This window comes from Sarcophilus harrisii, chromosome 2 (genome assembly GCF_902635505.1).
Source record: "Sarcophilus harrisii chromosome 2, mSarHar1.11, whole genome shotgun sequence".
Classification (NCBI taxonomy): domain Eukaryota; kingdom Metazoa; phylum Chordata; class Mammalia; order Dasyuromorphia; family Dasyuridae; genus Sarcophilus; species Sarcophilus harrisii.
In genome coordinates, this window is record NC_045427.1 from 632194448 (window position 1) to 632221702 (window position 27255).

The following is a 27255-nucleotide window of genomic DNA, read 5'->3' on the forward strand; positions in this document are numbered from 1 at the left end:
CTCTCTCTCTCTCTCTCTCTCTCTCTCTCTCTTTCCCCATAGTTTGAGAGGGACTATGAGTCAGAGATGAAGAGGGAGAAGGAGAGAAATGGGGGGAAGGGAGAGAGGAAGGAGGGAGACAGAGACAGACAGACAGAAAAGGGAAGAAGGAAGGGAGGGAGGGAGGGAGGAAGGGAGAAGAAAGGAGAGAAGGAAGGAGGGAGGAGGGAGGGAAGGAGGGAAGGGAAAAGGGAGGGAAAAAGGGAGGGAGAAAGGAAAGAACTAAAGCAGGTGATGTTGCCTCTTCTAGTCTATCTCAGTCTTGGACAGTGGGTAAAATCATCGAATTCTAGCATTTTAGAGAGCTGGAAGAGACCCCAGGGAGCTTTTAGTCCAGGTATTCTAAATTTGAGGAAGCAGAACTTTTTTATTATTTGAAAAACTGTACCTCAGAATGGTTGGTTTCCATTGTAATACTATATAATTTACATTATACATTTAAAAATACAGTTCTGAGAAAGGTTCTTAGGCTCCAGCAGTGTGCCAAAGGGGTCCAGAATACAACAAAAGGTTGAGAACCCCTGGACTACTTTGTGTTCTTTCAGCATCTCCAGCCTCCACTCGAAGACTGTTGGTGATGATGAGAAACTCTCTCAGCGGTCATTTGGCCCAAGGCTTTGATTTGATAGATTAGAGAATCATAGATGGAATGGTAGAAAGGATCTCTGAGAACATTATCACTTGACAGATGAGGAAACTGAGACCAGGGAGTTTAAGTGACTTGTCTGGAGGATTGATCAGTTATTTAGGGTCAGTCGTGGAATTTGAACTCAGGCCTTCAGAATCTTGGAGAAGCCTTCTCTTCCTCTATAAGGCCTCAGCGTCACAAAGACCATGAGACAATCCACACAAGTGGAAACTGCCCACAGGAACACGCCACATTGCCACACAGATGGCTGACCAGTCAAACAGCCGGCTGCCATCGGAGGGTTTGGCTGGCCTTTGCCAATGTGCTGGAACTCTCTGAATCTCCCAGAAACCTGCTACACAAGGGCCCTGGTACTGACGCATTCAGCCAGCACGCTTGGGTTCTCTGGCAGGGCCGCTATTGGGCCGGGGTTTTCTTAGGCAAACACAGGGCTGGGGATGCTGTTGGGCCAGCTTGGTTAGGAGTGAGAGGGAGAAACCTGAGCTTCCGGCTGGGGGGGCCCTCCCAGTCAGGACTACTGGAGCAAATCAAGAATTCTTTTTGCAAGGCTGAGGTGGCAAAAGGGAGAGAAAAGATCTTGCAAGTGGAAAGGACTCATTTAACCCCTGGTCTTGCCTCTAAGTGATCCCCTAGCACATCAGTCAGTCCCTCTGAGCATCTCCCCCATCAGAACAGCTCCTGCTTTTGCCTTCAGAGCATCACCATCAAGGTTCCCCAGACCTTTTGGACTTGCTGCCTCCTGATCGGTCAACTCTCAGTCCTCAGTAACAGACTCTCCCAGACCTAGGAAACACTTTGGGCCAGGCTTGGGTTTCCACTCTTAAATCATACACTCTGGTGTGATCACTTGCTCTTGTCTGACCTTGGTCTTCAGACTCATTGAGGTCATTCATTTCTCAGGAGAGATTTTTCACTCTCTATTCTAAGATGTCAATCCTCCTCAATATTCATTCCCCTTTAGATTTTCCTTTCTAGTATCTCTTGTTCATCTCTTTCCTTCTGTAGTCCCCACAGTCAGGCTATCTCCAGAGCCAGGAATATTTAAAAAACAAACAGACATGGCTATTCCTTCTGAATGATTCTGTCTCTCCCCCACTTCAGACAGAACCTTCCAACAAAGAAATACAGTGAAGCAAAAGAAATCAATACGTTGGCCCCTCGTTTCTTTCAAGTCCACTCCATGAAACCTGCAGGGTGATTCCCCATCACCACTGCTACCAGTAATAGAGCCCTTCCTCCCGAAATACCTTCTATTTCCTTTCTATCTACTCCATTCATATTTATGTGTGTGTGGTATATTCCTCAATAGAATGTATACTGCTGCAGAGTATAGATTGTTTCCCTTTGTTTGCCTTTGTATCTCAAGACCCTGTAGGAACAGTGCCTGTTACAATGTATATGTGCATGTGTATACATATATGTGTGTATGTGTATATATATATATATATATGTATATAGTAGGTGCTTCATAAATACTTGTTGATAAGATCATAGACTTAGATCCCAAAGAACTACTAAGGAGCATTTATAACCACTCCACCTCCCTCTCCATTTCATAGATGAGAAAACAGGCTCAGAGAGGAAGCGATCTTCCTAAGGTCACACAGAGACAAAATGGCAGAATGGGACGACGGAGACTCTAAATTCAAGCGTGTTCCCCCGCTCACCTTGTGTTAGGATCCCTTGCTCACTCCATTCATTCACCAGACTCGGCGCATTTGGAGATAAATTTCTCAGGCCGTTAATTTCATCACCGGCTCTCGCCTTGGATAGAGTCTCTTGTGAATTATTGGTCCTTTCACCTGTCACTCTTCATTGGCTGCCCTTGTTACTCTGTGGTACAAGGCTTCCCCGAGCGATGTGGGCAGCTTTCCCCTGCTCCCTCCTTTGTGATTTTCAGGCTCTCGATTAGATCCTCCAGGATCCCAGCAAACCTTCTTCCCTCAGTTGGATCACCCATCCCTGGTCAGGAGTCTGAGCATAAATTCTAAAGCCCATCTCGGAAAACCAGCTCTCCCACACCATGTTCTCAGGCTGCTCTTCACTTCCTCGACCTGTCTTTCTCTCCCAAATCCCTTGCCTCTCTGCAAGTAGTGTGGGAATAACAGCTCTGCCTTTCAGGGATTTAGTTTGTCTTTTTGCCTCCTCCCCAAGACTTCACAAAATCTCTGTGATGCATTTTAGGTTCCTTCTGGAGGCATCATTTGTCCCCATATGAATAACCAGGCTTGGGCAGTGCCTGTCAGTTCTGACATGTCTCAGGAGGCTCTCTGTCAAGTCCTGAGTGCACGTCCCAGGAATTGGGCAGACTTCTGGGTTGTTTATGTCGGGTTGGCAAATAGGCACCTTCGTGCCCCTTGGCAAAGAGTCTCCAGGACCCACTATTCCCCTCTCCTTCCTCTATCCATTAGTCACTGACCTCTCGCCTTAGGGTGATCAGAGATCCTTCTTCCCTTCCTTCTCTGCCTCCCATTCTTCATCCCTACAACTCCTGGTTTCCTCTGTCTCTTCACATCTTTTTTTTCCTCCTCCTTTTCCTTATTAAACCATTTCTATTTTTTCCCAGGAAGCACTTTCTTCTGATGACCTAGAAATCGGAGCGATGTTTCTAACACCCGTCACCTTTTCCTTCAGGACAGAGACTAACGTGTCCCCTCAGTGCACACAGGGGGATTTTTGGTACTAATAGAAGCAAAATTCTCTTTGCCCTCCACTCAATTCCATTTTAATTCAATGCTCATTAAAGAGTGACTGTGGGCAGGACATTACGCTGGATACTAGGGATGCCAAGGGGGAAAAAAAGATGAAATATGTTCTGATCTGGAGAACATTCTGCTGGGAAGATACAGGATGAACACAGAAAACGAAACACCGTAGAGGGGAGGTGATGTATATGGGGGGTGAGTGGGAATGGAAAATGGGGGGGGGGGAGAAGCGGAGGGGGGATGCTTTGATTTTGACCAGGGATTTCACTTAGGAAGGGAACTCTGATTAAAGAAGTTTCCTATGCAAAACAGATGGGCAACTGTTTTAAAAGTTATCTGAGTCATTGAGGTATTAAATGCTCCCACAGCTTACAGAATCAGAGACAAGATCTGAACCCACTATAGTGCGGTGCCATTGAAAGGAGAATTGGACCTGAATCCCGTATGACCTTAGACTTGTAAATTAAAGGGGTTGGACATATGTGCATCCAATGCCTCCATGATCTTATAAATCGTGCCAGGCAGCTAGGAGGCGCTGCAAGGGATAAAGCACCTGGTCTGGATCAGGAAGACTCATCTTCCTGAGTTCAAATATAGTCTCAGACACTTACTAGTTGGGTGACTCTGGTCAAGTAACTTAAACTTGTTTGCCTCAGTTTCCTCACCTATAAAATGAACTGGAGAAGGAAATGGCAAATCCCTCCAGTATCTCTGCCAAGAAAACCCCAGTCACAAAGAGTCAGAGAGGACTGAACAACAGACACGACTTTGGGGTAGGAAGGGGGATTGGTTATTCGAGACTCTGTGCAGAAGGAGCACCTGAGGTATCTTTTAAAGAAAACTAGAAATTCCAAGAATTTAGTCCTTTTTTTTTCTCTTTTCAGAGCCTCTCCTGGCAAAACCTTATGGCAAACCAGCTCTTTGCAATAACAGTGGCCAGAATTTATATGGATTTACATTTATATAGCATTTAGATAGGTTTACAAATATCTCTATGATCTCCATTTTATAGATGAGCAAACTGAGGCAAATGAAGAGTAACTTGCCCAGAATCACACAATTAATAAGTGTCTGAGGCCAGATTTGAACTCAGGTCTTCTTGGCTCCAGGTCCAGCTAATCCCATCTCACAAGCATGTTACCTGTGTGATTTTGGACAAGGAACTTGACCTCTTAAACCTCAGTTTCTTCATCTGTAAAATGGAGGGATTGGCCTCCTTGTAATAAAAAACAATTGGGACTCACGATCAAGGCTTTGTTATTCCTGACAGTTTCTGGGCTTTTCTTAGAAGCTGAGGCAAAACAATGTGCTCAGCTGCCTTTAATTGTCAGTCAATGTGTTCCTGTCTTAGCCTAAAGACAAAAGCCAAGAGGAGCTGATCCAAAGCAGAAATGTGATTACCCAATGAAAATTCCCTCCCCATCACCATGGGGCTAAAAACCTCGTGACTTCCTTGAGTATCCTTGGCCAAAGGAATAGGCTTAGAGACCAGCATGACCTCTTCAAGGTCTGTGATTCAGGCAGACGCCAAATGTAGAGGAGGGAGCTTCCCACATCCTGGGGTCATTCGACTCGCATTTAGAAAGTCCCTTCTAGAGTGTCTGCCATTAAATAAGCGTACAAATGGGGCCTCAGATACTTGACACTAGCTGTAGGAAGGAAGGAAGGAAGGGAGGAAGGGAGGAAGGGAGGAAGGGAGGAAGGGAAGAAGGGAGGAAGGAAGGAAGGAAGGAAGGAAGAAAGGAAGGAAGAAAGGAAGGAAGGAAGGAAGGAAGGAAGGAAGGAAGGAAGGAAGGAAGGAAGGAAGGAAGGAAGGAAGGAAGGAAGGAAGGAAGGAAGGAAGAAAGAAATCTGAAAGAAAGAAGATGTAGGTGAAACTCTAGAGTTCAACAAACTTTTTGAGTTCCTAGTCAGCGCAGAAAAGAGCCTGCCCTCAGGGAGCTTCCATTAGGCTGGGTGTGGGGAGGGGATGACACTCAGAAAGAGCATCTAATAGGCTAAGACTCACTACTTGGACCTAGTCAGGCCCACTGATAAGTTCAAACTCGTGGAGGGACCTTGCTGTCACTGAGCCCAGGGAATGCTGGGAAACTTTGCCATCCTTGCTCCGCCCACTTTTCCCCCACTAGAAAGGACTCTGCTACCTGAGTCAGTCTGGGATAGCTTGGCAAATTTGGCCCAAAGCCTGATAAACCTTGTGGGAGGAGGGGGTGAGTGTGGGAGAGACAGAAGAGGCTATGCTGGCTCTGCAAGCTGAAGGGGGTGGGGCAGGGAGAATTAGCATGGATCCTGAAATCTGCAGATTTTTCTCTACCTTAAAATAATAATTTTCATAATGATGATCTATCATACTGATTGCTTATTTTTCTATCCAGCCTTAACATTTATACTGTTTTCCTCAGAACAATGTGGGGAGGTTGGCCATATTACGTGACCTTTCCCCTATTTGACAGATGAACAAACCAAAGGGCAGAGATGGCTCAAGGTCATATGGTTAATTAGGTCCCAGCACAGAAGCTTGAACCTAGGTCTTGGGAATCCAAAACCAATTAAAAGACCACACTGCGGGCGTATTTTTTCACCAAAAAGACTCCTCTCTGGAACTGTGGCAGGATGGGGCTCTTTAAGGCAGATTCTTCCGGGTAGGGGGTAGCAACAAAGTGCAGATTCTGAGACTAATATGAAACATTTCCTACCCCCAAGAAGCTTGTATTTTATGGGAGAAATTCATATTCCATTTAGGTCTCCTAGTGTGCGGTAGGTACTTAATCAATGCTTGTCACCTGCTGCCTCCTGGCACAAACACTGTGGACCCTGAGTGAACAATGGAGCTTCAGAAAATGTGTCTATTTCTTTTGCTTTACTTCATTTCTTTGCAACTAGATTCTATCCAAAGTCGGGGTCGGGGTGGGGGGAAGAAAGTTATTAGGAAGGGATAGACAGCTTTGGGTTGTTTTTAAGACCCATGTCTCTGAAGTCAGAAGCTGGGGGTTCAAATCCTATCTTTGAACTATATTCCCTGTGTGACCCTGTGGACCCCAATTTCCTCATCTCCAAAAGGTGTGGATGGAATAATAGCCAAAGGCAGCATTTAAGGAGTGCTTTAAGAGTTGCCAAGTGCCAAAGGATATGAACAATTTTCAGATGAAAAAATTAAAACCATTTGTTTAGTCATATGAAAAAATGCTCTAAATTACTATTGATTAGAGAAATGCAAATTAAGACAACTCTGAAGTACCACTCACACCTCTCAGAATGATTTAAGATGACAGGAAAAGATAGTGCGGAATGTTGGAGGAGATGTGGGAAAACAGGGACACTAATGCATTGTTGGTAGAGTTGTGAACTGATCCGATCATTCTGGAGAACAGTGTGGAACTGTGCTCAAAAGTTATCAAACTGTGCATACCCTTTGATCCAGCAGTGTTTCTACTGGGCTTATATCCCAAAGAGATACTAAAGAAGGGAAAGGGACCCGTATGTGCACAAATGTTTGTGGCAGCCCTTTCTGTAGTGGCCAGAAACTGGAAACTGAGTGGATGCCCATCAACTGGAGAATGGCTGAATGAGTTATGGCCTATGAATGTTATGGAATATTATTGTTCTATAAGAAATGACCAACAGGATGATTTCAGAGAGGTCTGGAGAGACTGACATGAACTGATGCTGAGTAAAGTGAGCTGAACCGGGAAAACACTGTCCACAGCAACAAGATTATGCAATGATCAGTTCTGCTGGACTTGGCTCTTTTCAACAATGAGGTGATTCAGACCAGTTCCAGTGGACTTGTGAGGGAGTCATCTGTACCCAGAGAGAGAACTATGGGGACTGAATGTGGATCGCATCATGGTATTTTCACCTTTTTGTTATTGTTCGCTTGTTTTGTTTTTCTTTCTCATTTCCCCCCTTTTTGATCTGATTTTTCTCATGCAGCATGATAACTGTGGAAATATGTATGTTAGAATCACACATGTCTAACCTATATTGGATTGCTTGCCATCTGGGGTGGGGAGAGGGAGAAAAAAATTTGGAACACAAGGTTTTGCAAGGATGAATGTTGAAAACTATGCATTTATTTTGAAAATAAAAAGCTTAAAAAAGAGTTGTCGAGTGCTTTATGTATGTTATTTCATTCAATCTTCACACCATTCCTGAGAATGTTATTCCCATTTTACAGCTGAGGAAACTGAGGCTGTGCGATTAAATGACTCGTCCAGTGTCCTGCAGATTTGAACTCAGGTCCTCCTGATTCCACACTATCCTTTCAAACAGAGATGGGTGGAAAGAGAGCTAGTGACGAAGGGCAGAGCTCTCCATCCTAAAACCAGTCCTCCAGGTCCCCTGCTGATCTCGGCCTCCTCCAGGCCTCCTGCCTGTCTCTCCCCGCCTCTGAGCCCTTCCCACTGGTGTTGTAACTGAGAAGGGGGGACAGCTCCAAAGACCCCCAGCAGAGAGTGAACCCTTGGTGTCTAGGTGTGGGGAAAGGTGAGCCGGGGAGCAGAGGGGCCCCCCCAGGGAGTGAGGAGGGAGAGTGGATTCCAGAGGAGAAGGTAACCTAGCAACCGCCACCTGGAAAGTAACAATGCAAATAGCTCTGGCCACACAGAACTCTGGGAACTTCTGTTTTCCCTGAGCCCCGACTACACACGGATTCTTGCCCACATGGTCGAGTTGACAGCCCAAGCCGTGAGTCGGGGATCTGCTCTAAGAACCGAGGCCCTAGGCAGGCTTGGGGGCCGCCTCCTCCCTCTGGCCCCCGGGGGAGCCGTGGCAGAGCTGTGTGGCAGGGCTGGCGAGGGGAGGGAGAGGGCAGGACGGAGCCATGAACTAGAGCCAGAAGGCGAGATTGGTTTGGGGGCAGAATCTCAGCTGCCCTGCTGTGCGGCCTTGGGATGGTCTCTCTGCCCACCATCTATGAAGTGAAGGAGGTAGGACAGCCACGAAAGGCCCTTGTGGCTCCCAGACCCCGGACTCCCTTTTGGTTCAAGTTTGGTGGTTAGGAAGAGGTGGGTGAGGCTGGGAGTCTGAAACTGAAGAAGTGCAGGGAGAGGAAGAAACGCGGACCCCCTTTCCTCCGGATCTCAGGGCTCATGGCCCCCTTAGGAGGCCGGTTGGGGAAGGAGGGGTCGCCTTCCCTGTCCTGCTGTCCCAGCACAGCCACGGGGTCCCTCGCCAGCAGAGGTGGGGGCTGAATGGAGAGGAGCCATCCCAGGCGTGGAAAGCCACTGGGGAGAGAATGGGGAGGGGATGAGCCAATTTGGAGGGAGGAGTTCTGGGCTAGCCTGACAGGGGCAAGGGTCCTCCTGGCTTTGTGGAGGAGGCCCTGTCCCTTCCCAAGGCTTTCCCTGGGAAGCCCCTGGCTCTGCCTGGAGAAGGTGGACAACCCATCTCCAGGGGCTGCTGAAGCCAGAGGCCCCCCAGCCCGGGCTCGGGGAGACCACAAGAAGTTGATAAAGCTTCAGGTGGCTACCCAGAGGCCTCCCCAGCCCAGGCTCTGCCCCTGACTGTCTCATTCAGACACTGCTACCAAAAGCCACTTGCTCTTGTTTTAGAATCCTGAAATGGCTACAGAAGTCAAGAAGGACATGGAGGACCCTTCTCCGCCAGAGTAAGTTATTACCCACAAGTAAACAGGATAGGCAGTAGGAGCCAAGGAGGGATGTGGAGGGAAGCCAGGGCTCCTTCCCTAGTCTTCAGTGGGGCACAACTATCCGCCGACAAAGCTGTGAATGCTTCGGTCAGTTCAGCTGGAGGTACAAGTGTCTGCTGTGTCCTGGCACTGACCGTGGGAGGGGACACAAAGTTCGATACTAGACCACACACTTGGTGAGGGCAGGCACTGGGCTTTAAGTAAGCTTTGAACCTCTGCTGGAGCTGGTACATCGGATACTTCTTCATGCTCATTCCTTGAATATTGGTGAGTTTTTAAAGTTGTCATTGGTGCTCTCCTCCCAGGGATCACCCCCCATCACTCCAAAAAAAACCCCTCTTGTCACAAATAAATTAAGCAAAGCAAACCCGCCACTGGGCCGTGTCTGACAATGCATGCCCCTTTCCTCATCCACAGTTCACCACTCTTTGCCAAGAGGTTAGAACTTACTTTGCTGTTGAGAAGACTAAGTGCAGAGGAAAGACGGCTATATTCAGGTCAGATAGACTGGGATCAAATCCCACTTCTAATGCCTGAGTAGCACTTTTGGACCTCAGTTTCCTCATTTGTAAAATGGCACCTCCAACATTGCTTCCAGCTGGAGATGAATGATTCAACAATCCAAAGGCCCCCCTGGGGTTGTACTCAAAGATTACTTCCAGCCCCCGCCCATGGCGCCTGCTCCCAAGGACCTCTCTTCTTCCCCAGTGGTTTTCTTAGACATTCTGTGGCACCTTGACTATTGTATGAGTATAACTCTGACACCTGATAATCCGAAGGAAGGGAGGGTTTGGGGTCTGGGATTCGATGAGCAGAAAGCACTTCCCAGGGGATTGCCAGCTACCAACACCCAGCGGCACCTCCTAGGCTTGAGAGTGTCTGAAATCTCGGCTGGAGGGCTCAGAGGCAGCCCTGGAACTCAGACCTTCCTTTCCCTGAGCCAGCCTTCTCGCCACCGTAGCCACGCTGCCCCCATATAAGCCACTGGGATGGGGGACTCCTTACAGACAGAAAGGAACAAGCCGCAAAACCTTCAGGAGAAGGATGTGTCAGAGGGTGGCTTTCAAAGATGGGCAGGAATTGTATCAACAGAGGCAAGGAGGGATGGCCAGTGGCCTAGGGAAGACCGTGAGAAGCCACCAGAGGCAGGAGGTTTGGGGCATCTTAGGATCTGAGGTGGGCTGGGCCCAGAAGCTACCCCTGAGGCCTAAGGGGCCTTGGGGGCCTGCCCGAGCCAGAGCCCAGCAGGGGGCTCCCACCAGGGTCTTGGGTCAAGCCGGCTCACCGGGCTCCAACTCCCAGCTCCCCAGGCTGCCCGCTCTGGGCTACGTGGTTCCCAGGCTGGGGCTGGAAGGCCCCTGGGGGCCTCTGAGCCCAGCCCTCCATTTTACAAATGAGGAAACTGAGACCCAGGGAGGTGGAGGCTTGACTGAGCTCGCAGAGGTAACAAGTAACAGAGGAGGGATTCCAAACCCAGGGTGCAAACTTTTCCCACCATCAGTCGGCGAGAGGGACGGCCCCCACCCAGACCGTCTGGACCAAGGAGACACACACAAACACATGCATACACATACACACAGAGATATACACATACACACGCAGTCATACATTTGCACACAAAGGCGCACACACACACACACACACACATACACACACACCCCTGCTCCTTCCCATTCACCCCATAGCTACCTATCACTCCCCACCCCCTGCCAACTGAGTTTGTCCCAAGCACCAGAATCCCTGACCGTGGTTCCCTGGGTGACCTTGGGCCATTCACCAGCCTCCCCTTAATGTGAGGGGAACCCCCGGGGTCCTGCCAGCCTCGGAGCCGTGCTCCTGTTACTGCCCCCCTTCCCCATCTGTAAAATGAAGGCAGTAATTAATATGCCCTGAGCCCCGCCAGGCTCAGCGTCACTGCAGGGAAGTGACCCTAAGCGTTCCCCAGAGCCGCCGCTGGCTGGGTGCGGATGCTGGCGCCCACCCAGCTTTGTGTCTGGGAGCTGGCACTGCCCACGCTTCCAGACTTCTGCTTGCCGCCCCGCCCCCTTCCCCGTCTCCAGAGTGGGAAGTCCCCCTCCTCCGGTCCTTAAGACCCCAACCCCTCCCATCTCGGTTTTAAATTGCCCCCGCCTCTCTGTCCCTGGCCATTTGGACGAGCAGGTGAGTGTTAACATCCTTTGCCTTCTGGAGTTTGGAGATGGTCTCTGGGTTTGGACAATAACCTGGAATCTCAAGGCAGGAGACCTGAGTTCGAATCCTATCTTTGCCGCCTCCTAGCCATGGGACTCCAGACACATCCCTTCTTCACCCCGGGCGTCAGTTTCCCCCTGTGGAGAATAATGGGGTTGGGACTAGAAAAGCTCTCAAGTCCCCTCCAGAGCTAACGTTCTGTCATGGTTTGATGGCATGTGGGAGAAGCAGAGAGAGAACCAGGGACCGCCTAGCTCCAGAGGCAGAGAACCTTGGACTACATTTCACCTGTGGGGCTTGCTACCTTGGGCAAGGCTCCTCACCTACCTTTCCTGGCCTCATCTGTAAAATGGGCAGATCAGACTAGATGGTCTCCAAAACCCCTCCTGCTCTGGCAGGCCGAGATCCCGAGTCCTCATTTTAGGGGGAAAGGGGAAATGAATCAGCTTTCTCTGGCAGCCGGGGATCCCGAGTCCCCATTTGGGGGGTGTGGGTGGGGCAAGTGAACCGCCTTCTTCTGCCTCTCATCCCGTCTCAGGGCCAAGACCAGCTCGTCGAAAAAGGACTTGGTTAAAAAGTCTAGGAGCCAGAGCTCATCCAGACCCAAGGAAAGCACACTGACTCCCAAGAAGGCTGAGATCAGCCTCCAGGAAGTCCCCAAGATTACCCGGTGCTGGTCCCAGGGTCCCTCCCGCTTTGGCCAGCTCAGCCACAACTCTTTCTTCTCCAGACACAATCCTCATTCCCATCGAGTGTCTCACATCCAGGGTAAGTGGGGGAGCCCGTCTGGGGAGGGAGGAGAAGCAGGACAAAAGACAGCAAATGTCAGTGTCTGGGATGGAGGCTGAGAAGTTCAGTTCTCCCCAAACCAGAAATACTCATGAAAATAAGAATAAGAATAAACATTCACCTAGCTCTTTAAGTTTGACAAAGTGCTTTACAAGTGTCTTATCCTCTCAACGACCCAAGGAGATAGATATTATCATCCCCATTTTACAGATGAGGAAACTGAAGCAGAGGCTGCGGTTTGACTAGAGTCACACAGTCAGTGTCTGAGGCAGGATTTGAACTCGATCTTCCTGACCTCAGGTCCAAGCATTCTTGCACTGTGCTACTGCTTGCCTAGAAGCAAAGCCAGTAGGAGGGCCCCAGAAATTCAGGCAACCAGGCAGAATCAGGCCCTAGCTGCTGCCTCCCTTTCCCCCCCAAATCTCTATCAAAGGAGAAACCCAAAAGTTGGACCACTCTTCCCTCCACGTCCCAAGCATGATCCTCCATCCATTAGATTCACCTCCATTTTTAAAATTCAATAGGGGAAATTTAAGGCTTAGAAAACTGAAAGAAAGGCCAGGGAATCGGGAACAGGAAACAAAAATCCTGACCCCTAGGTCAGATGGGACTCCATTCTCTGGGTCAATTTTGGAAGACTCTTGAAAAGACTTAGACCCACAATCTTGCCTGAATATGAATAAGTTTTTTATTTTCCATCTGCTCTGTGCCTCAATTTCCCCACCTATAAAATGGAACTACCAATCCTTTTACTGCTCGCCTCTAAGAACCGTGAGAATCCCATGAGCTAGTGGCTGTCAAATACTAGCTAAACCTCAAATCTCTATGTAAATGCCAGCTTTTATTTATTAATAACGTTCAAGGAGGTTTTTTCCCCGGCTAGAAGGGACCTCAGATGCTCCTCCGCCTTTCTGCATTCAAATGTGAAAATGATGCTCTTCAGAAGTAACTTAAAAATTGCCTTTTAAATCTGGAAGACTGGACATGGGATTTAGTTGGCCTTTGGCATTCAGGGGATATTCTCAGAGGAAGAGACTCCCTGTACTGGAGCTCCCCCAGTCTCCGTCCCATCATCCCTAGAGGTCACAGCTCCAGAGCTCCAAGAGAATGGAGCCATCCTCCCCTCCATCCCTCCCCTCAATGATCGTCCCTGACAGTCGCACAGGCTGCCACCAGGTGGAGACAGTCAGATCCATTGCTCTAAAGAGGGAATTCTAAACCTTAGGCTGTAGCTGGGGATACTTAAAAAGAACTCTGGGAGAAAGACAATTGACCGAAATGGTGGGGTTAACTCCATAGCAATCTCAGGCTCCATTCGGGGAGGATGAGGGAGGGATTGATGGATTATTTCTTGGACTGTTCTCTATATTAATGCTTTTGTCCACGGTTTCTCGTGGGCTCCGTAAGACCCAAATTAGTTAGTCCTTGAGAGCCAGGGACCCCCTTTAAGAAAAGCCCCGAAACACAAGCTATGGGATGAGCACAATAAGAGATTTTCCTGGAGCAATGGCGGGGCTGGGCCAGGAATCCGAGAAAGGGACTCACATCTTCTGGCATCTGGCCCAGAACTGGTCTGTTTGACACCAGGATCCCCAAAGGGGAGAAGCCTGATTCCTCCTCACTCTTTTATGTAGCCATACCTCTGTCCTCCCCCACAGGCTGTATTCTATGCCCTCGAATCTAACTTTAAAAATGGCAGCCCTTTAAATACTTAATGACAGCTGTCCCATCTATCCTACCCCAGGTCTCTCCTTGTTGATTGATTGGGCAAAGGAGAGATCCAGACAGCCTCTGAGGCTTACTGATATTCATTTCCCCTTCTGTTTGAATGTGAATCCCTAACTAAGGATTTTCTCCCTTTTCCATTTGTACATCCAGACCTCAGCTTAGGGCTCTTCCCCTGGCTTAATAAGCGCGTTTTTCATTCATTTACTAGCACTACGTGACCTTGGGCGGTCCACTTGGCCAACCTCTCAGGGATGAAATCTCGGCCTCTGTAAAATGACTGAGGTTGGACTGGGTTGCTAGGATACTTGGTAGCCATGACCCTTTCATCTTAATGACAGCCCATGACATTTTCATTTTCATCTATGGATCTCCATATCTATGTCACTTAGTAGGCACTTAACAAATCTTACTTAACTGAATAAATAAGCATCCAATAAGGGAATGAATAATCCAAACCTCGTTTGCCAAGCCTGAGAAGAAATGAGAGGTAGTTGCATAGAGAGCCGACCTGGAGCCAGGAAGAACTCCATTCGAGTCCTGTCTCTCACACAGACCGGTTGTGACTGAAGGTGTGATTCTGGTCAAGTCACTTAGTTTTTCAGGGCTTTAGGCAATTCTCTAGGGCCATAAGCTTCAGAGAAGGTAACAACACCCTTCGGTAAAGTTAATCCCTTTACCAGGTGTTCTTTATACCATTGAAATCACAGGTTTGTGAATGAATGAATGAATGAATACTTCTCTCCAGTTGAGATTTGTCTCCCTTCTCCTTGGCAGATATTTCTGGGAATCCCATTTGTGCTGTAAGAGACATCAGGACTCACAACTCGCTGCCTCCACCCGGACCCATCCCCAATTTGTCCTTCGGCATGGTAGGAGTACCCCAAGTACAGCTGCCCATCGGAGACCCACAGTCCCTTGTGGAACCCCGCTTAAGCCTGTGTAGGTACAATGACACCCTTCAAAGACATCCCCCTCCAAGAAGTGGTCTTCTTGCCCAGATCTAGGATTTGTAGTGGGTCTTCCTTTTCCCAAGGGTTGCCTCACGGAGGAAGGAAAGGACAGATGGAAGAGGTCAGATTACAAGATAAGATCTGAGAAGTTGTATGATTGGGGTTGGGGGGAGATCCAGGATTTCTCCATTTCCCATATGCCATCCTTCCCCCCAAAAAAAATCTGTTCCTAAGAATCTACAAACCCAAGAATCTCAGAACAGTTCCCTTCATCCCTCTTTCTCAGTCTCTCAGAATTATCTCTCTTTAAAACATAAAGATCTGGTCCTTTTTTGCCTTTCTCCTTAAAAGAAAGGGAGAGAAAGTTTGTTGGGATAAAAAAAGAAAGAGGATATACCTAACTTCTTGCTTCCTATTCTTACTTTTAAAACATGGATGGGACAGGAAGGAAAGGAAGTGTTGACCTCCAGAGAAAAGTTTTTCCTAGTGGAGCCATAACTGGATATTCTGATGCCAGGGGAAAATTCACTGAAGTTGGGGTGGGGACAGGGGGCAGCATATAGATCTAAGGTATAACTTATCCCAGTATGGTGAAAGAAAAGCTGAAGGGTCTGAGGAACTGGGAATAAGGGGTGCACAAAGGGGAAGGAGTTGGGGTGAAAAACATGGTGAGGCAGGTTCTGAACATGGGGGAGAGGGAAAAAGAGTGACCAAGAGGTACATGAAGCATGGGGTCATATCTCTAGAACTAGGAGGGACCTGCAGTCGTGTAGTCCAACCCCTTTATTGAAGAGATAAGACTAGTGAGGTCCAGAGAGGTTAAAATATGAGACAACAGCACAGACATCAACATCCCAATGGTTCTGAACCCTGTAGGTCATCATTGAAGCCCCATTCCCTATCCCTCAACACCAGATTGCTTATTCCCATTTTGCCTTAACTTTACTATCCCCAAATTCCACCCAAACCCTCCTTCCTTTTATACTGTGCCTTCTGAATGCCCGTTCCACAGGCAACAGACTCCTTTGTCTTAAATCCTTTTCTTTCCCTCTTCTTTCCTCTTCGAGCAATCGCACAGCTTCCCTGGTCACCCTTCCCAGTGTTGGGTACATTTTCACTCATTCCCTTTCGGTCATTGGCAGAAGCAGGGGGTTGGAGAACCACTCTTGCACCTCGTCCCACCCATATCCAATCTTGTGCCAAAGGCCTGTCAATTTTTGTAAAGTCTATTGAATGTTTCCTCTTCTTTCCTGATACTACCCCCACCTCGAGTGTAGGTCCTCACCACTTCCAGCCTTTTGGTAGGTCCAGCTGACACAAGTCTTCCCCTCCTCCAAAACACCCTCCATGCAGCCAGTCTGAGACAAAGATCCAATCATGTCGCTCTTCTATTCAATAAAATCCAGTGGTTCCCTATTATTTCCAGAAGCAAATTGAAAATTCTCTTTTGTGTTCAAGGTCCTTCATAATCTATCCCTTACCTTTCAAGTCTTCTTATTTCTTATTCTTATACCTCATTCTTCAATATGTACTTTTTATATATTTTTATTATAGCTTTTTATATACAGACAATATATATGGGTAATTTTTCAACACTGACCCTTGCAAAAACTTCTGTTCCAACTTTTCCCCTCCTTCCCCCCAACCCCTCCCCTAGATGGCAGGTAGATCCATACGTGTTAAATACAACATGCCCTTTTTGACTCAGTGACACTGATCTCTTTGCTATTTCCCAAGCTAGACACTATATCTCTTGGCTCTGGGCATTTTTTCTGGCTGTCCCTCATGCAGGGAATGGTCTCCCCCATCTCTACCTACTGGTTTCCTTGGCTTCCTTTTAGTTCCCACTAAAATCTTGATTGGTTGTTGTCCTTCGTTCTCAAAGAGAACCAAAATAACATCACTATATTAGAGTCGAGTTACGGTCTGTCCAGCTATGACTGATCAGATCAATATGAGCTTAGAATGTTCTTCCACAGGTTGGACACAAATGGTCCCTGTGAACATTTGGTGTGGCTTCTCTAACTTTTCCTATCCCATGCTTCTTCTGAGCTATCTGAGTTCTGCTTTGCTCATAGAGCATGGCACCTTCTGGGCGATTCTGTGCCAGTGTCTCCTATGTTGTACAATCGATTCTACAGTTCTTAAGAGAAATCTTGAGAATATCCTTGGATGACTTTTTCTGACCACCTTGTGAACACTTGTCATGTGTGAGTTCTCCATGAAATTATTTCCCAGCCTGAGAAGCTTGAGGATGATGGAAGGGAAGAATGACAGAAAGGAGAAATCCTGACAGGTTTTCGGTTAGGAAATTCTCCTCCTAGCGCTCCCACTCTTTGTCCCCTCCCCTTGCCTCTTCACTCAGGCTCACTGTCAAATGCCTGGAGAGAGGAGCTAAAGGATCTGGCCTCCAAGGTGGCTACCTTCACCAAGGAAGCAGAGATAAAGAAGAAGAAGGTGAGTGAGAAATGAGACCAAGCGAAGGGATGGATAACAGATGGGTAGAGGGAGGGAGAGTGGGAAAAGATAGGGGAAGGAGGTGAGAAAAGAATGGGGGACAGGGAGGGAAGGGAGAAGAGATTTGGGGAGAGGAGTGAGAATTGAGCTGGGGAGGGAGGAAATTACAGCTGGGAAGGAGAGGGAGGAGGGGAGAAGGGAACATGGAGGAAGAGGAGAAAAGAGTTGGGGGAAAAGGAGGTCAGGAAGACCAGAGCTGGGTAGAGGGGAATAGCTGAAGACATGGTTTGGGAGAAGGGAGGTGGGACAAGGCTAGAGAGAAGGGGGATGTAGGAAGCAGTTTAGGGCCAGAGGAAAAGAGGCCCCTGGATATCCCAGCTTCCTCAGCCACTCCAGGTGGTATCTTAAAATTAAGACCATCAATAGAGTGATTTTGGAATTGGCCTCTTCTTAGCTAAACTAAACTAGCCATCAAAGGTTGTGAATCCAGGTCCTCGCTCCTCTATTCATTAGCTGTATAACCTTCCAACCCCAACCCCCACTTAGCTTTTATGAGCATCAGTTTCTCCATTTGTATGGAGGAATAATTATAAAAATTACACAGGTACCCAAGGGATCATCCAATTCTCTAATTCTATAGGAAAAAAACTTCCAGAGAGGAGAGTGTACTTGTTTAGGGTCAAGAGTCTAGATAGGATGAATTGAGGTCTCTGAAGGCCCTAAGACCACTTCCCTCCTGTTAAGCAAACATGCTAATAATGACGTTTTTGTAAGAGGGAACCATTGCTGCCTTCTCTCTGGGTTGATCAGAGCTGCTGCCCAGGGGAAGTCACTGGGAGCAGAGTTCTCAAGGTCAGAGCAAGGCCACTCTCTGTCTCTCCCTTTTACAACCTGAGCCTTCCCTGGAGCCCAAGTTCATCTGGCTTCTCTTTGTCAAAGAACCAGCTGTTTAGAGCCTTGCTCAAGTTCACATGGGTATTTAAAATCAGGATCCAGTTCCAAATCTCCCACTCTTCCCATGAGACCCCACAAGTCTCCACTGTCAAGAAACTTAAAAGTTTCACGTTGGAGAATAAAAATAGAAACAATGGGGGATAACACTGTCAAACCTTGCCCACAGTAGGCACTTCATAGATATTTGTTCAAAGCTGTGTGGCTGAGGTTGCAAAGGGAGCTGACGCGGGGGAGGTCGGGAAGGTCTTCCAATGGGCCCAGAAGGGTAGGATTGAAACCAGTTGAGACAAGGCAAAGAGACACTTCAGGCTGGAGAGGTATGATGCTCGATGCCCCTCAAATGTTTACATGGCTGTTGGTTGAGTAAAGAATGAGGAGGAGCCCCTCGCCTATCTCTGCTGCTCTGCTCTGACCTTGGAGTCTCCTCCAGAAGAGTCCCAGCTTTGGCACCAGCTGGGTGATTTGAGCCAAGTTCTTTCCCTCCTCTGGCCCAAAATCCTCCTTTTCTTGGCCGGGTTGGGAGCTGAGGTTCCTTCCAGAACTGACCATCTGCAATTCTGTCAGGAGGAAGAGACAGAGAGGTTGGCCCAGTACTCTCCAGAGACGGGGAGGCTCATCCCAGGCTACCTTCGGAACATGACGAGCCGGGCCCCCCGGACCGCCCACAGGGGCTACTATTCAAGCAAAGAGGATGTGATCCCAGTTCTCCAAGACCAAGAACTGCTGGTGAGTCGGAGATGGGGAGGAAGCGGCCAGGAAGGCCCACGCCAGCGCTTTCCAACAAGCCTGATCCTTATCCACTAGGCAGAAGGCGTGCCTTTGTCCCAAGGAGGGCTAGCCTTCACTAAAAGGGATGCTCCTGTGGCCTAGCCTTATTCTCACTCATGTGTTAGTCCAGCTCTGATGAGACCCTGGGCAATAACAGCTTCCTGGGGGTCCCAAAAGGAGGGAAGGGGAAGGAATAGACTCTTGAAACCAAAAGAATGAAGTATGAATGGTGAATAATAATAGGGAGTTACATTTGAGAAATTGAGGTCTCTTGTTGGTTTAATAGCATATAATAAATGGTGTTGGTCTTGGATTAATGAAGCCCTGAGTTCAATTTTTGGACAAGTTAGTCATCTCTCTCTCAGCCTCAGTTTTATCACCTATAAAATGGGGGCGATAATAGCACCAACCTCTCCCAAGGTTATGACAAGGATCAATTGATAAAACATTTTCAAAGTTCTTTGTAAACATTAAAGCACAATATAGTCGGCTATTATTATTCTTGTTATCCTCATGCAAGGGATGTCGTGACCAGCCAAAATCCTTAATCCTTAATCCCTTGAATTCCCAAGCAGGCCACATCCTGATCATTGTCAGATCATGCTCTGGGTGATTCACCCTGAAGTCACCAGTCTCTGGGGTCCTCTGGATCCTCACTCACTCGAGAGCACAAAGCGTAGAAGACCCGACTGAATGTGAATACTTCTCTAGGGAGGCATTAGATTATTTCTCAACACAAATGAGTCTTTTAGCTCACTCTCAGAGCAGGGCCCTAAGGAGAGAGGGAAGCAAATGAGTAAGTTTTGATGGGGAGAGGTTCAGAGCTGGGGAAGGGGTGGGTTCCCAAAATCGCTTTTGTTCTAGCTCATGATTTTACTGAGAAAAATAGAACCATTGCTATGTCTGAACAGAACTTGACTCTGAGACATGGACTTTGGACTTGCCCCCTCCAACAATCACCCTTGTAACAAGGATTCTGAGTTGGAGATTTGTTCTACCTGGGCCCCGAGTCTGGGGCTATCGTTTGGTGGCCCTAGGAGAGGTTGAACCCCTTTTTCTACCTTAAAATGAAAGTGGGAACTTGGGGGGGTGCAGCCTACATAAAGAACAGCCCTAGAGGACAATCTAGGTGGTCAGTCCCATGCTATGAAAGGGGATAGAAATGGAGACACCCTTTGTGGAAAACTATCTTAGCATGTATTCTGAAAATAAAAAGCTATTATTAAAAAATGGAGATACCCTGAGAATGTAGGGAGCTAAAACAGCAACTTGAGCATGTGAACCCTAAACAGTTCTCCCTCCTCCCTGGGGATGGGGCTGAGCAAGAGTTTCCCTTACTCACTCACACGGCACCATCTGACTACTACTTGCTCATCAAGATCCACATGTATTCAGGTATAGTCGTCCAGTTCTAAAAACTGTAATGTCAGTCAGGGCTGCCTAAAAGGGAACAGAAAGGCCATAAATGCCTCTAGTGCTCAGGATAAACAGGCACCAAGATTTCCTGGAGATGGGATGGCAGGCAGGGGAGGGGCGGCACATGGAGAATACCCAACTATAGCTGCGAGCTCTGAACCCCATGATCAAGTACGCTCATGGGTTCAATCATACTGACCTACCCACCGGACTCTTCTGCCAACAGATCCTGGAACTGCTGTGTCAGATCCTACAGACAGACTCTCTGACCGCCATCCAGTGCTGGCTTGTCTCAGCTAGCCCCCGGGGTGAGAGCCTATAGGGTGAGGGGGGACACACTGCGTCAACTGGTCTCAAAAGTCCTTTCCAGCCCTTAAGATTTAGGACTCCTGGGAGCCTCCGTTCTAAGGGGCTAAAACCCTGAGGTTCTATAACTGTGTGAAGCTCTTGGGCAGAGCTCAGATTTTTGGCCAAGTATGGGCCCCTTTCTTTTCCTCATGGATCTCCCATCAGACCCTCATGGAGCAAGAGGATGGTAGTTGTAGAGCCCTGGACTGCCATGGGAGAGGAGACTTCAAAGCAACTTGGGAAAATACAGGGCATTCACTCCTGAAAGACATGTCTTTCAGGAGAAAGACATTCAAGACACATTCCTCTATCAGTGCAAGGTCACATACACACGTATTGGTTTGATTCAATCCCATTAGACAAGCATTTATTAAATACCTACTATGTACATTGTAATATGGTATATATGGGTCAGTTTGCATTGGTAGGGAGAGTTTCCTACATTAAATCAAAGGTCCAGTGTCAAAAAAAATCCCAGATCCCAGGCAAAAAAAAGACAAATCTGGTCATTCTCAAGGCATTGGAGACATACGAGGCAGCACTTAAAGTGAGCCTTGAAGGATACGTGTACATGCTGAGGGATGGAGGCATCCAAAGTGCAGTCAGCTATGGAGATGGAGGGATCATGGGTGGTGATTGCTAAACAGAGTGGGCATGAAAAGTTATAAACTAGTGCCCTGGCTGCCTACAGCCTTAGAGTGGGGGGGAGAGGAGGATGGGGGAAGAAGGGGTCTGCTACAAAGCCAACACAAGGAAGAAAAGGAAGATTTATCTTTCAATCCAGCCCCAAATGCTCCCATGCCAGAGATGGGCTGCTGAGAAAGGTGAACTCTCCTGCGAGGTCCTGAGCATTTGTCCAGATGGGTTCAGAGGGTCGGGGAGGCAGGATGGGGGAACCTGGTGACCACTGGGCACACAAACACATACCCTTTTCCCACTGCCTCCTCTCTCATTGCAGAAAAGGACTTAGTCCTGGGCCTCCTGCAGACCGCTGTGGCCAATCTGATCCCTGAGCCTCTGATAACTTTGCCCGAGGAGAGGATCATCACAACTTGGTCCTCCAAACCCAACAGCCCAGCCTCCATCAGCCAATGCCTGATACCACTTAAGAGTCTGAAGCAAAGGTGAGCCAAACCTCGAGTCTAGCTGGACAGAGGCCCCATGGTGCCATCGGCTCATCAAAAGTCCTCATCAGGGAGACTTTCATCTAACCAAAGCCCAGAAATGGGAAAACCCTTCCAAGGTGGCCCAGCTTATCAGGGCAGACGCTTCACCTGCGATGTCTCCCCCTAGGCTCCTTTTACCCATTTAGTATCCTGGAGGAAATTCCCTTAGGTTGCCCCCACCAAAGTGGGCAAGGCAGATGCTTAAAGAATCTGAGTCCAGACCCTCATTTCACAGAGAAGGCAACTGAGATCCAGAAGGGCTTTGTCCGAGATCCATGAGAATAAAAGGAAGACACAGAATTCTAAAACAAGGCCTTCCTGGGATCCAAGTTGAAAGGGAGCTCAAAGTCTGTCCGGTCAAATGATTGATTCCTGAGAAGGAATGCCCTTTGGAATAACCTCTGTTTTGGTCTTCAAACAGAGCAAGGCACCTGAACTGAGCAGCATTTATCTCAATGTTTCACTTGCCCACATAATTATAACTGGTTGTTGAGGAAGACCTGACTTCAGATCTTGCCTCTGACATTCACAAGATGTATGTTTATACTCAATTCCCTGAACATCTCTGAGCTTCCCCATCTATCAGACAGGCTTAATAATAGTGTCCACCCCAACTGTTGTGAGCTCACAGGAGAGGATGTGTATAAAGATTTCCTTCGCAAATCTTACAGTGGTATATAAATTTCCTGTAAGTTTGGAGAACAAGTTAACATTCCCCATTCTCCAAAAAATCCAGACTTTCATCTTCCCTGAGTCATATTTTTAACATCTTCCATCCCAGAGTCATCATTAGAATTCTGGTATCTATAGCAGAGTTGGGTATAGTCAACTCCTGGAACGAAGGACACAGAAGAAAGTCTCCTTCCCATCTCTGTGACCGTATCCCTGCTCCAACATACTCACAATGGAACAGAAGTTATGGTCACACAGGGAGGGTAGGATGACACCTTAGAGTGCTTTAAGGTATAGTCTCCCCAAACATGCATGTGTACACACACACACACACACACACACACACACACACACACACACAAACCAGGAAGTGATAAAATAGGAAAAGATAAGAAGACTGTCTTCATATCCTGGAAGACTAATAACCTGGAAAGAGCCCTAGTTATCCTCTCCAGTTATGACTCTGTCCTATGCCTATAACTTTCAGAGCCAGTATTCTTCCCCCATTCCTCCCCAGACATCACTCACCTAGAGATCTAAAGGGTCCTATTCTATCAGTGCTTTCACTTATTATTTTCACTGTAATATCATTGACATTACATTGTCAAATTCCTACCCCTTCCCAACCCTTAGAATTTCTCCTGGATAAAAGGGCAAAGTTTCAAAAGGAGATCATTTGGTTTTAATGTAAGGAAAAAATGTCTAATGATGAGATCTGTCCAAAAGTAAAATAGGCTGCCACAGGAAGAAGTGAATAATGGCCTTCTTAGGGAAGGTCTTCAGGCAAAAACTGGAGGACCATTTGTCAGGAAGGTCAGAGGGGATTCTTGGTCAGGTATAGAGACTAGTTGACCACTCAGGCCTCTTCTAACTCTTGGGAATCTGGGGACTAGCCTCTCTCCAGCTGAGGGAGCTTACAGCTGTCTGCACCTCTGCTCCAAGGATTCTTTACCATCAGCCTCCAAATTTCTCAGAATCAATCTTGCCAAATGATGAGGACAATCATTATTCATTACAATTATAATAATAGTAAATCTGGGCAGTCCTAAAAATAATCTACAGTGACCATTCTAGCTTTGCCCTCTTTTAGCTTCTGCAGCTTCTCCTGAAAGGGAGAAGCTGGCCCACCAAAACACTGGGAATGGGCGTTTCCATGGTCCAGCTTAAATGCCCCCAACACACACATACACACACACACACACACACACACACACACACACACACATTCCTTCTCCAATATACACATACTCCTACTCTATGTCCAACTGATTAAATGTCAATAACAAACTTCTTTATGTTTGGTTTTAGTCAAAACAGACCGAAAACAAAGGGAGAATCCTATGAAAAACCAGGTAAAATATATTCCACTCAAAATTCTAAAGATTCAAGTTTCTGTGTTCTGTGGTTATGGAAACAGGGGTAACAAGGCCTTGGCCAAGCCAGGAATTTTCTCAATCTACTGCTTTACATTCCCAGCCAAAGTTCAGAGACTCTACTCACTTTGTCCAGAGGGGCCAGTGTCTGCAAGAAGGGGTCAGTTTGGCCCCAAACCAGCTCCAATACCTCACCACCTCCTCCCCTAGGAGTCACAAAATAGTGACTGAATAGTGCCAAAATCAAATGCCAACTTATTCCCTGAGGGATGTTGGGAAAGTCACTGATCCTTTACTGGCCTCAGTCCCATATGTTACCTTTGGGCTCAAATCCTGTGAAATTGCCTTGAGCCCCTAGTGTGCCTCATTGGGGCATCACTTTAAACTTCTCAAAATATATATATATAGACATTTTCCAAAATACATGTATATATACATTTTTCAATATATATATATATATATAGATTATATTAATTTTCTTCAACTCCCATAATAATCCTATGAGGTATAGGTACCAAAATTGACATGTTGGAATTTTTTGTTTGTTTTGGGGGGTGATTTTTTTAAAAGACGAGGAAACTTAAGGTTTAGGGAGGGAAAGGTCACCTAGTATCCAAGGCAGCTAGTAGAGAGAGGACAGTACCAGATTTGGAACCAGGGTTAATCCTGCTTCAGACACTAACTAGGTGTGTGTCCCTGGGCAAGTGACATCATTGCTCTGTGTCTGTTTCTTCATCTGTAAAATGGGGGTAATAATAGCATCTACCTCCCACGGTGGTTGTGAGGATCTAATGTGATGCCATTTGGACAGTGCTTTGCCTGCTTTAAAGCTCTCTACAAAAGCTAGCCATTTGAGAGAAGAGACAGCTCCTCCATCAAGAAACTCATGATCTTGGTAGGATGTAAAGGTTTAAAATGGCGAATTGTCTGTTTCCAAAATGACCAAGTTCAGGGTTGTGGGTGTAAGCTGTGGAAACTCCTCTGCCTGTCCTGTCCTGGCCAGCCCCCCCTCTTCAGATTCAGACGGACAGACGATCCAGCCCAGATCTTGTAATTTTCATTATGACCATCTGGATACGGTGGGGGGAGCAAAGAAGTGTCCTTCACCCCAACCCAACTTAGTTAAGGGTGGGAGCAACTCAGGAGGGATTTCATGGAGCCCAACCATACTACAATAGTCCTCTCTACACCATCCCCAGCAAGTGACTACCCTCTTATTCTTGAAGACCTATACTGACGGGAAACTCACTATCTTCTTGGGCAAGGCAGAACAAGCTTTGAATGGTGTTTCAAATACTGGGCTAACTTTCTTAGGTTCTCTCACTTATACACTGCATGACTTTTTTTTTTTTGCTGAGGTAATTAGGGTTAAGTGACTTGCCCAGGGTCACACAGCTAGGAAGTGTTAAGTGTCTGGGACTGGGTTTGAATTCAGGTCCTCCTGACTTCAGGGCTGAGGCTCTAGCCACTGTGCCCCCTAGCTGCCCCCACAGCATGACTTTTAAGAATGAAGTAGAAGAAAAAACTTTATGGACATAATAAGTACTTAATAAATATTTTTAACCATCCCCTATCTTTCCACCAAAGCTTAGTTACCAATGAGGCTTGTCAAGGTCCAATTCATAATGTAGCACCAAGAACTGAACTTAAAAGTCCAGAGGTGGGCTGGCTAGAGCTCCTGTCTCTCTGAGAAGATAAATGAATCAGTACAAAGATATAGCACAGTGCCCTAGCACATAGTAGACAATTAATTCATCGCTGGCTAATTAATAATTACTTATAAATAAATGAATAATTGATGATTATCAGTAAATTAATTATGCTGGTTAGTTGATAAAGGGAGGTACTGATGCTTTTGGCAAGAAGGGGGGTCGTCTAGCTTGGAGTTCTCTGTGGCTCGTCGTGGGTCCCACTCCCCTTCTAAGCTTGGATGAGTCAGGCCAAACTCCTGGCCTGACCACGGCTGCCAGAACAGGCTTTTGACTAGCAGGGTAACCATGTAAGTGTGCCAAAGCATCATGAGAAGGAGGGTTTCTCAATCAGGCAGAGGTCCAGCATGGAGAGCTAGGAGAGCAAGCATTCACAATAGAATAGAAGCAGCCTCCCTCCATCCAGGATGAAGGTCTAGAAGGGGTCTGGTCCAACCCTTTATGTTATTTCCTTAACGGGGGAATGGAGAAAGGAAGCTACTTGGCCACAGTCCCATAGGGAGTAAGCTGAAGAGCCAAGATCAGCCCCTCTGACTCCAAGCAGGGCACTCTTGCCTCGGTCTCACCCAGAGCTGGTCTCCATCTCCACAGCAGCGTTTGGGTTGGGGGCATTGAGCGGGTTCCTCCTCCTGCTTTCTCCTTCCTTCCTCTCCCTTCCGCTCCCGGACTCCTTTCTCTCTTCCCCAGAGTGCATCGGCAACGCTGAGGTTCTACAGCTGGGCAATAATATGGAGGAGAGAAAGAAGAAAATGTAATGAGTCCTTGAAGGTTTTGCCTCTGTCTGCACAGGATGCCTGATGCTGGGAGCTGGGGGGGGTCTCCTGAGTGACGGTCATCTGCGTGACTGCTTGGTACAGTCTGTCAAATAAAATACGTTGTCTTTGGATTACGAAGATAACACTGCTGACCCACAATCCCTAGGCCATGCGCTCTGAGTGGTTTTTCCAGGAGAGAGGGTGATCTCCATTGAAGCAGCCCCTCTCCTTCCCAAGGAGGTTCAGGCAGACAGTCTTGCCTACTAGACCTCCTGTATGTCCTTGAGTCCCAAAGAAGCGATTTCCCCTTGCCCCGGCCTAGAAAAGGCTTCTCCCCTAGCTTGGGCAGGTGGTCAGCTCCAGCCAATGAGGATGACTTTGTTGGGTTCAGCCTCCCATCCAGCCCCACCCCCAGCTGTCCATGTAGCCTGCTTCAGTTTAAACAAGGATTTTTCAGACTTTTACTAGGAGTGTAAATTTAGAACTGGGAGAGACCATTTTGTCATCGTCGTGACTCCATTTGGGATTTTCTTGGCAAAGATCCTGCAAGTGGTTTCCTCCTTCAGAGGAACAACCTTAGAGGTTATCAAGCCCAAACTACCTCATTTTACATATGGGGAAACTGAGGCTCAGAGAGAATAAGACAAGGGTCGGAAGTAGAATATGGACTGAGACTTTTCCTATTCCAAGCCCAGCACACTGCCCATTGCCTCTTAGCGGCCCCTTCTGCAGATAGACCCTGGGACAGACACTGCAGTTGCAGATCCCTGCCCTCTGACGAGAACAGATCTGGGGCTCAATAAACCTCACAAAAGGCAGAGTAGAATGGGGGCCATGGACACAGCTAGACAAAATATTTGGATGTCTCTTCAGATCGCACAACTTTATCAGGCATTGTTGGAAAACTCTCCCCAAGAGGATGCTTCCCTGGCCCAAA

At 47.5% G+C, this 27255-nt stretch overlaps 1 protein-coding gene across 2 annotated transcripts; it reads left to right on the plus strand.

Moving 5' to 3' along the window:
• The first annotated feature begins 7969 nt into the window (after positions 1-7969).
• On the plus strand, positions 7970-26653 carry TBATA (thymus, brain and testes associated). Of its 2 annotated transcripts, none has more exons than XM_003759176.3 (10): positions 7970-8079; positions 8946-9001; positions 11772-12001; positions 14525-14689; positions 17066-17157; positions 18676-18837; positions 20522-20603; positions 21602-21767; positions 23790-23833; positions 26251-26652. In XM_003759176.3, exons 1-10 carry the CDS (start codon positions 8056-8058, stop codon positions 26316-26318), a joined length of 1089 nt encoding a protein of 362 aa, XP_003759224.2. In that variant the 5' UTR covers positions 7970-8055; the 3' UTR covers positions 26319-26652. The 2 variants fall into 2 exon arrangements, with proteins under 2 accessions (XP_003759224.2, XP_031812681.1); XM_031956821.1 differs by lacking the exon at positions 7970-8079 and adding an exon at positions 8097-8321 and having other exon boundaries at positions 26251-26653.
• Positions 26654-27255: the final 602 nt, after the last annotated feature.

Excerpts from the sequence above, each read along its gene's own strand:
- TBATA (XM_031956821.1), top strand. The coding sequence starts at position 8,286 with ATGGTCTCTCTGCCCACCATCTATGAAGTGAAGGAG. Across the intron at positions 8,322-8,945 it reads CCATCTATGAAGTGAAGGAG|AATCCTGAAATGGCTACAGA; the intron begins GTAGGACAGCCA and ends CTCTTGTTTTAG. Across the intron at positions 17,158-18,675 it reads CAGAGATAAAGAAGAAGAAG|GAGGAAGAGACAGAGAGGTT; the intron begins GTGAGTGAGAAA and ends CAATTCTGTCAG.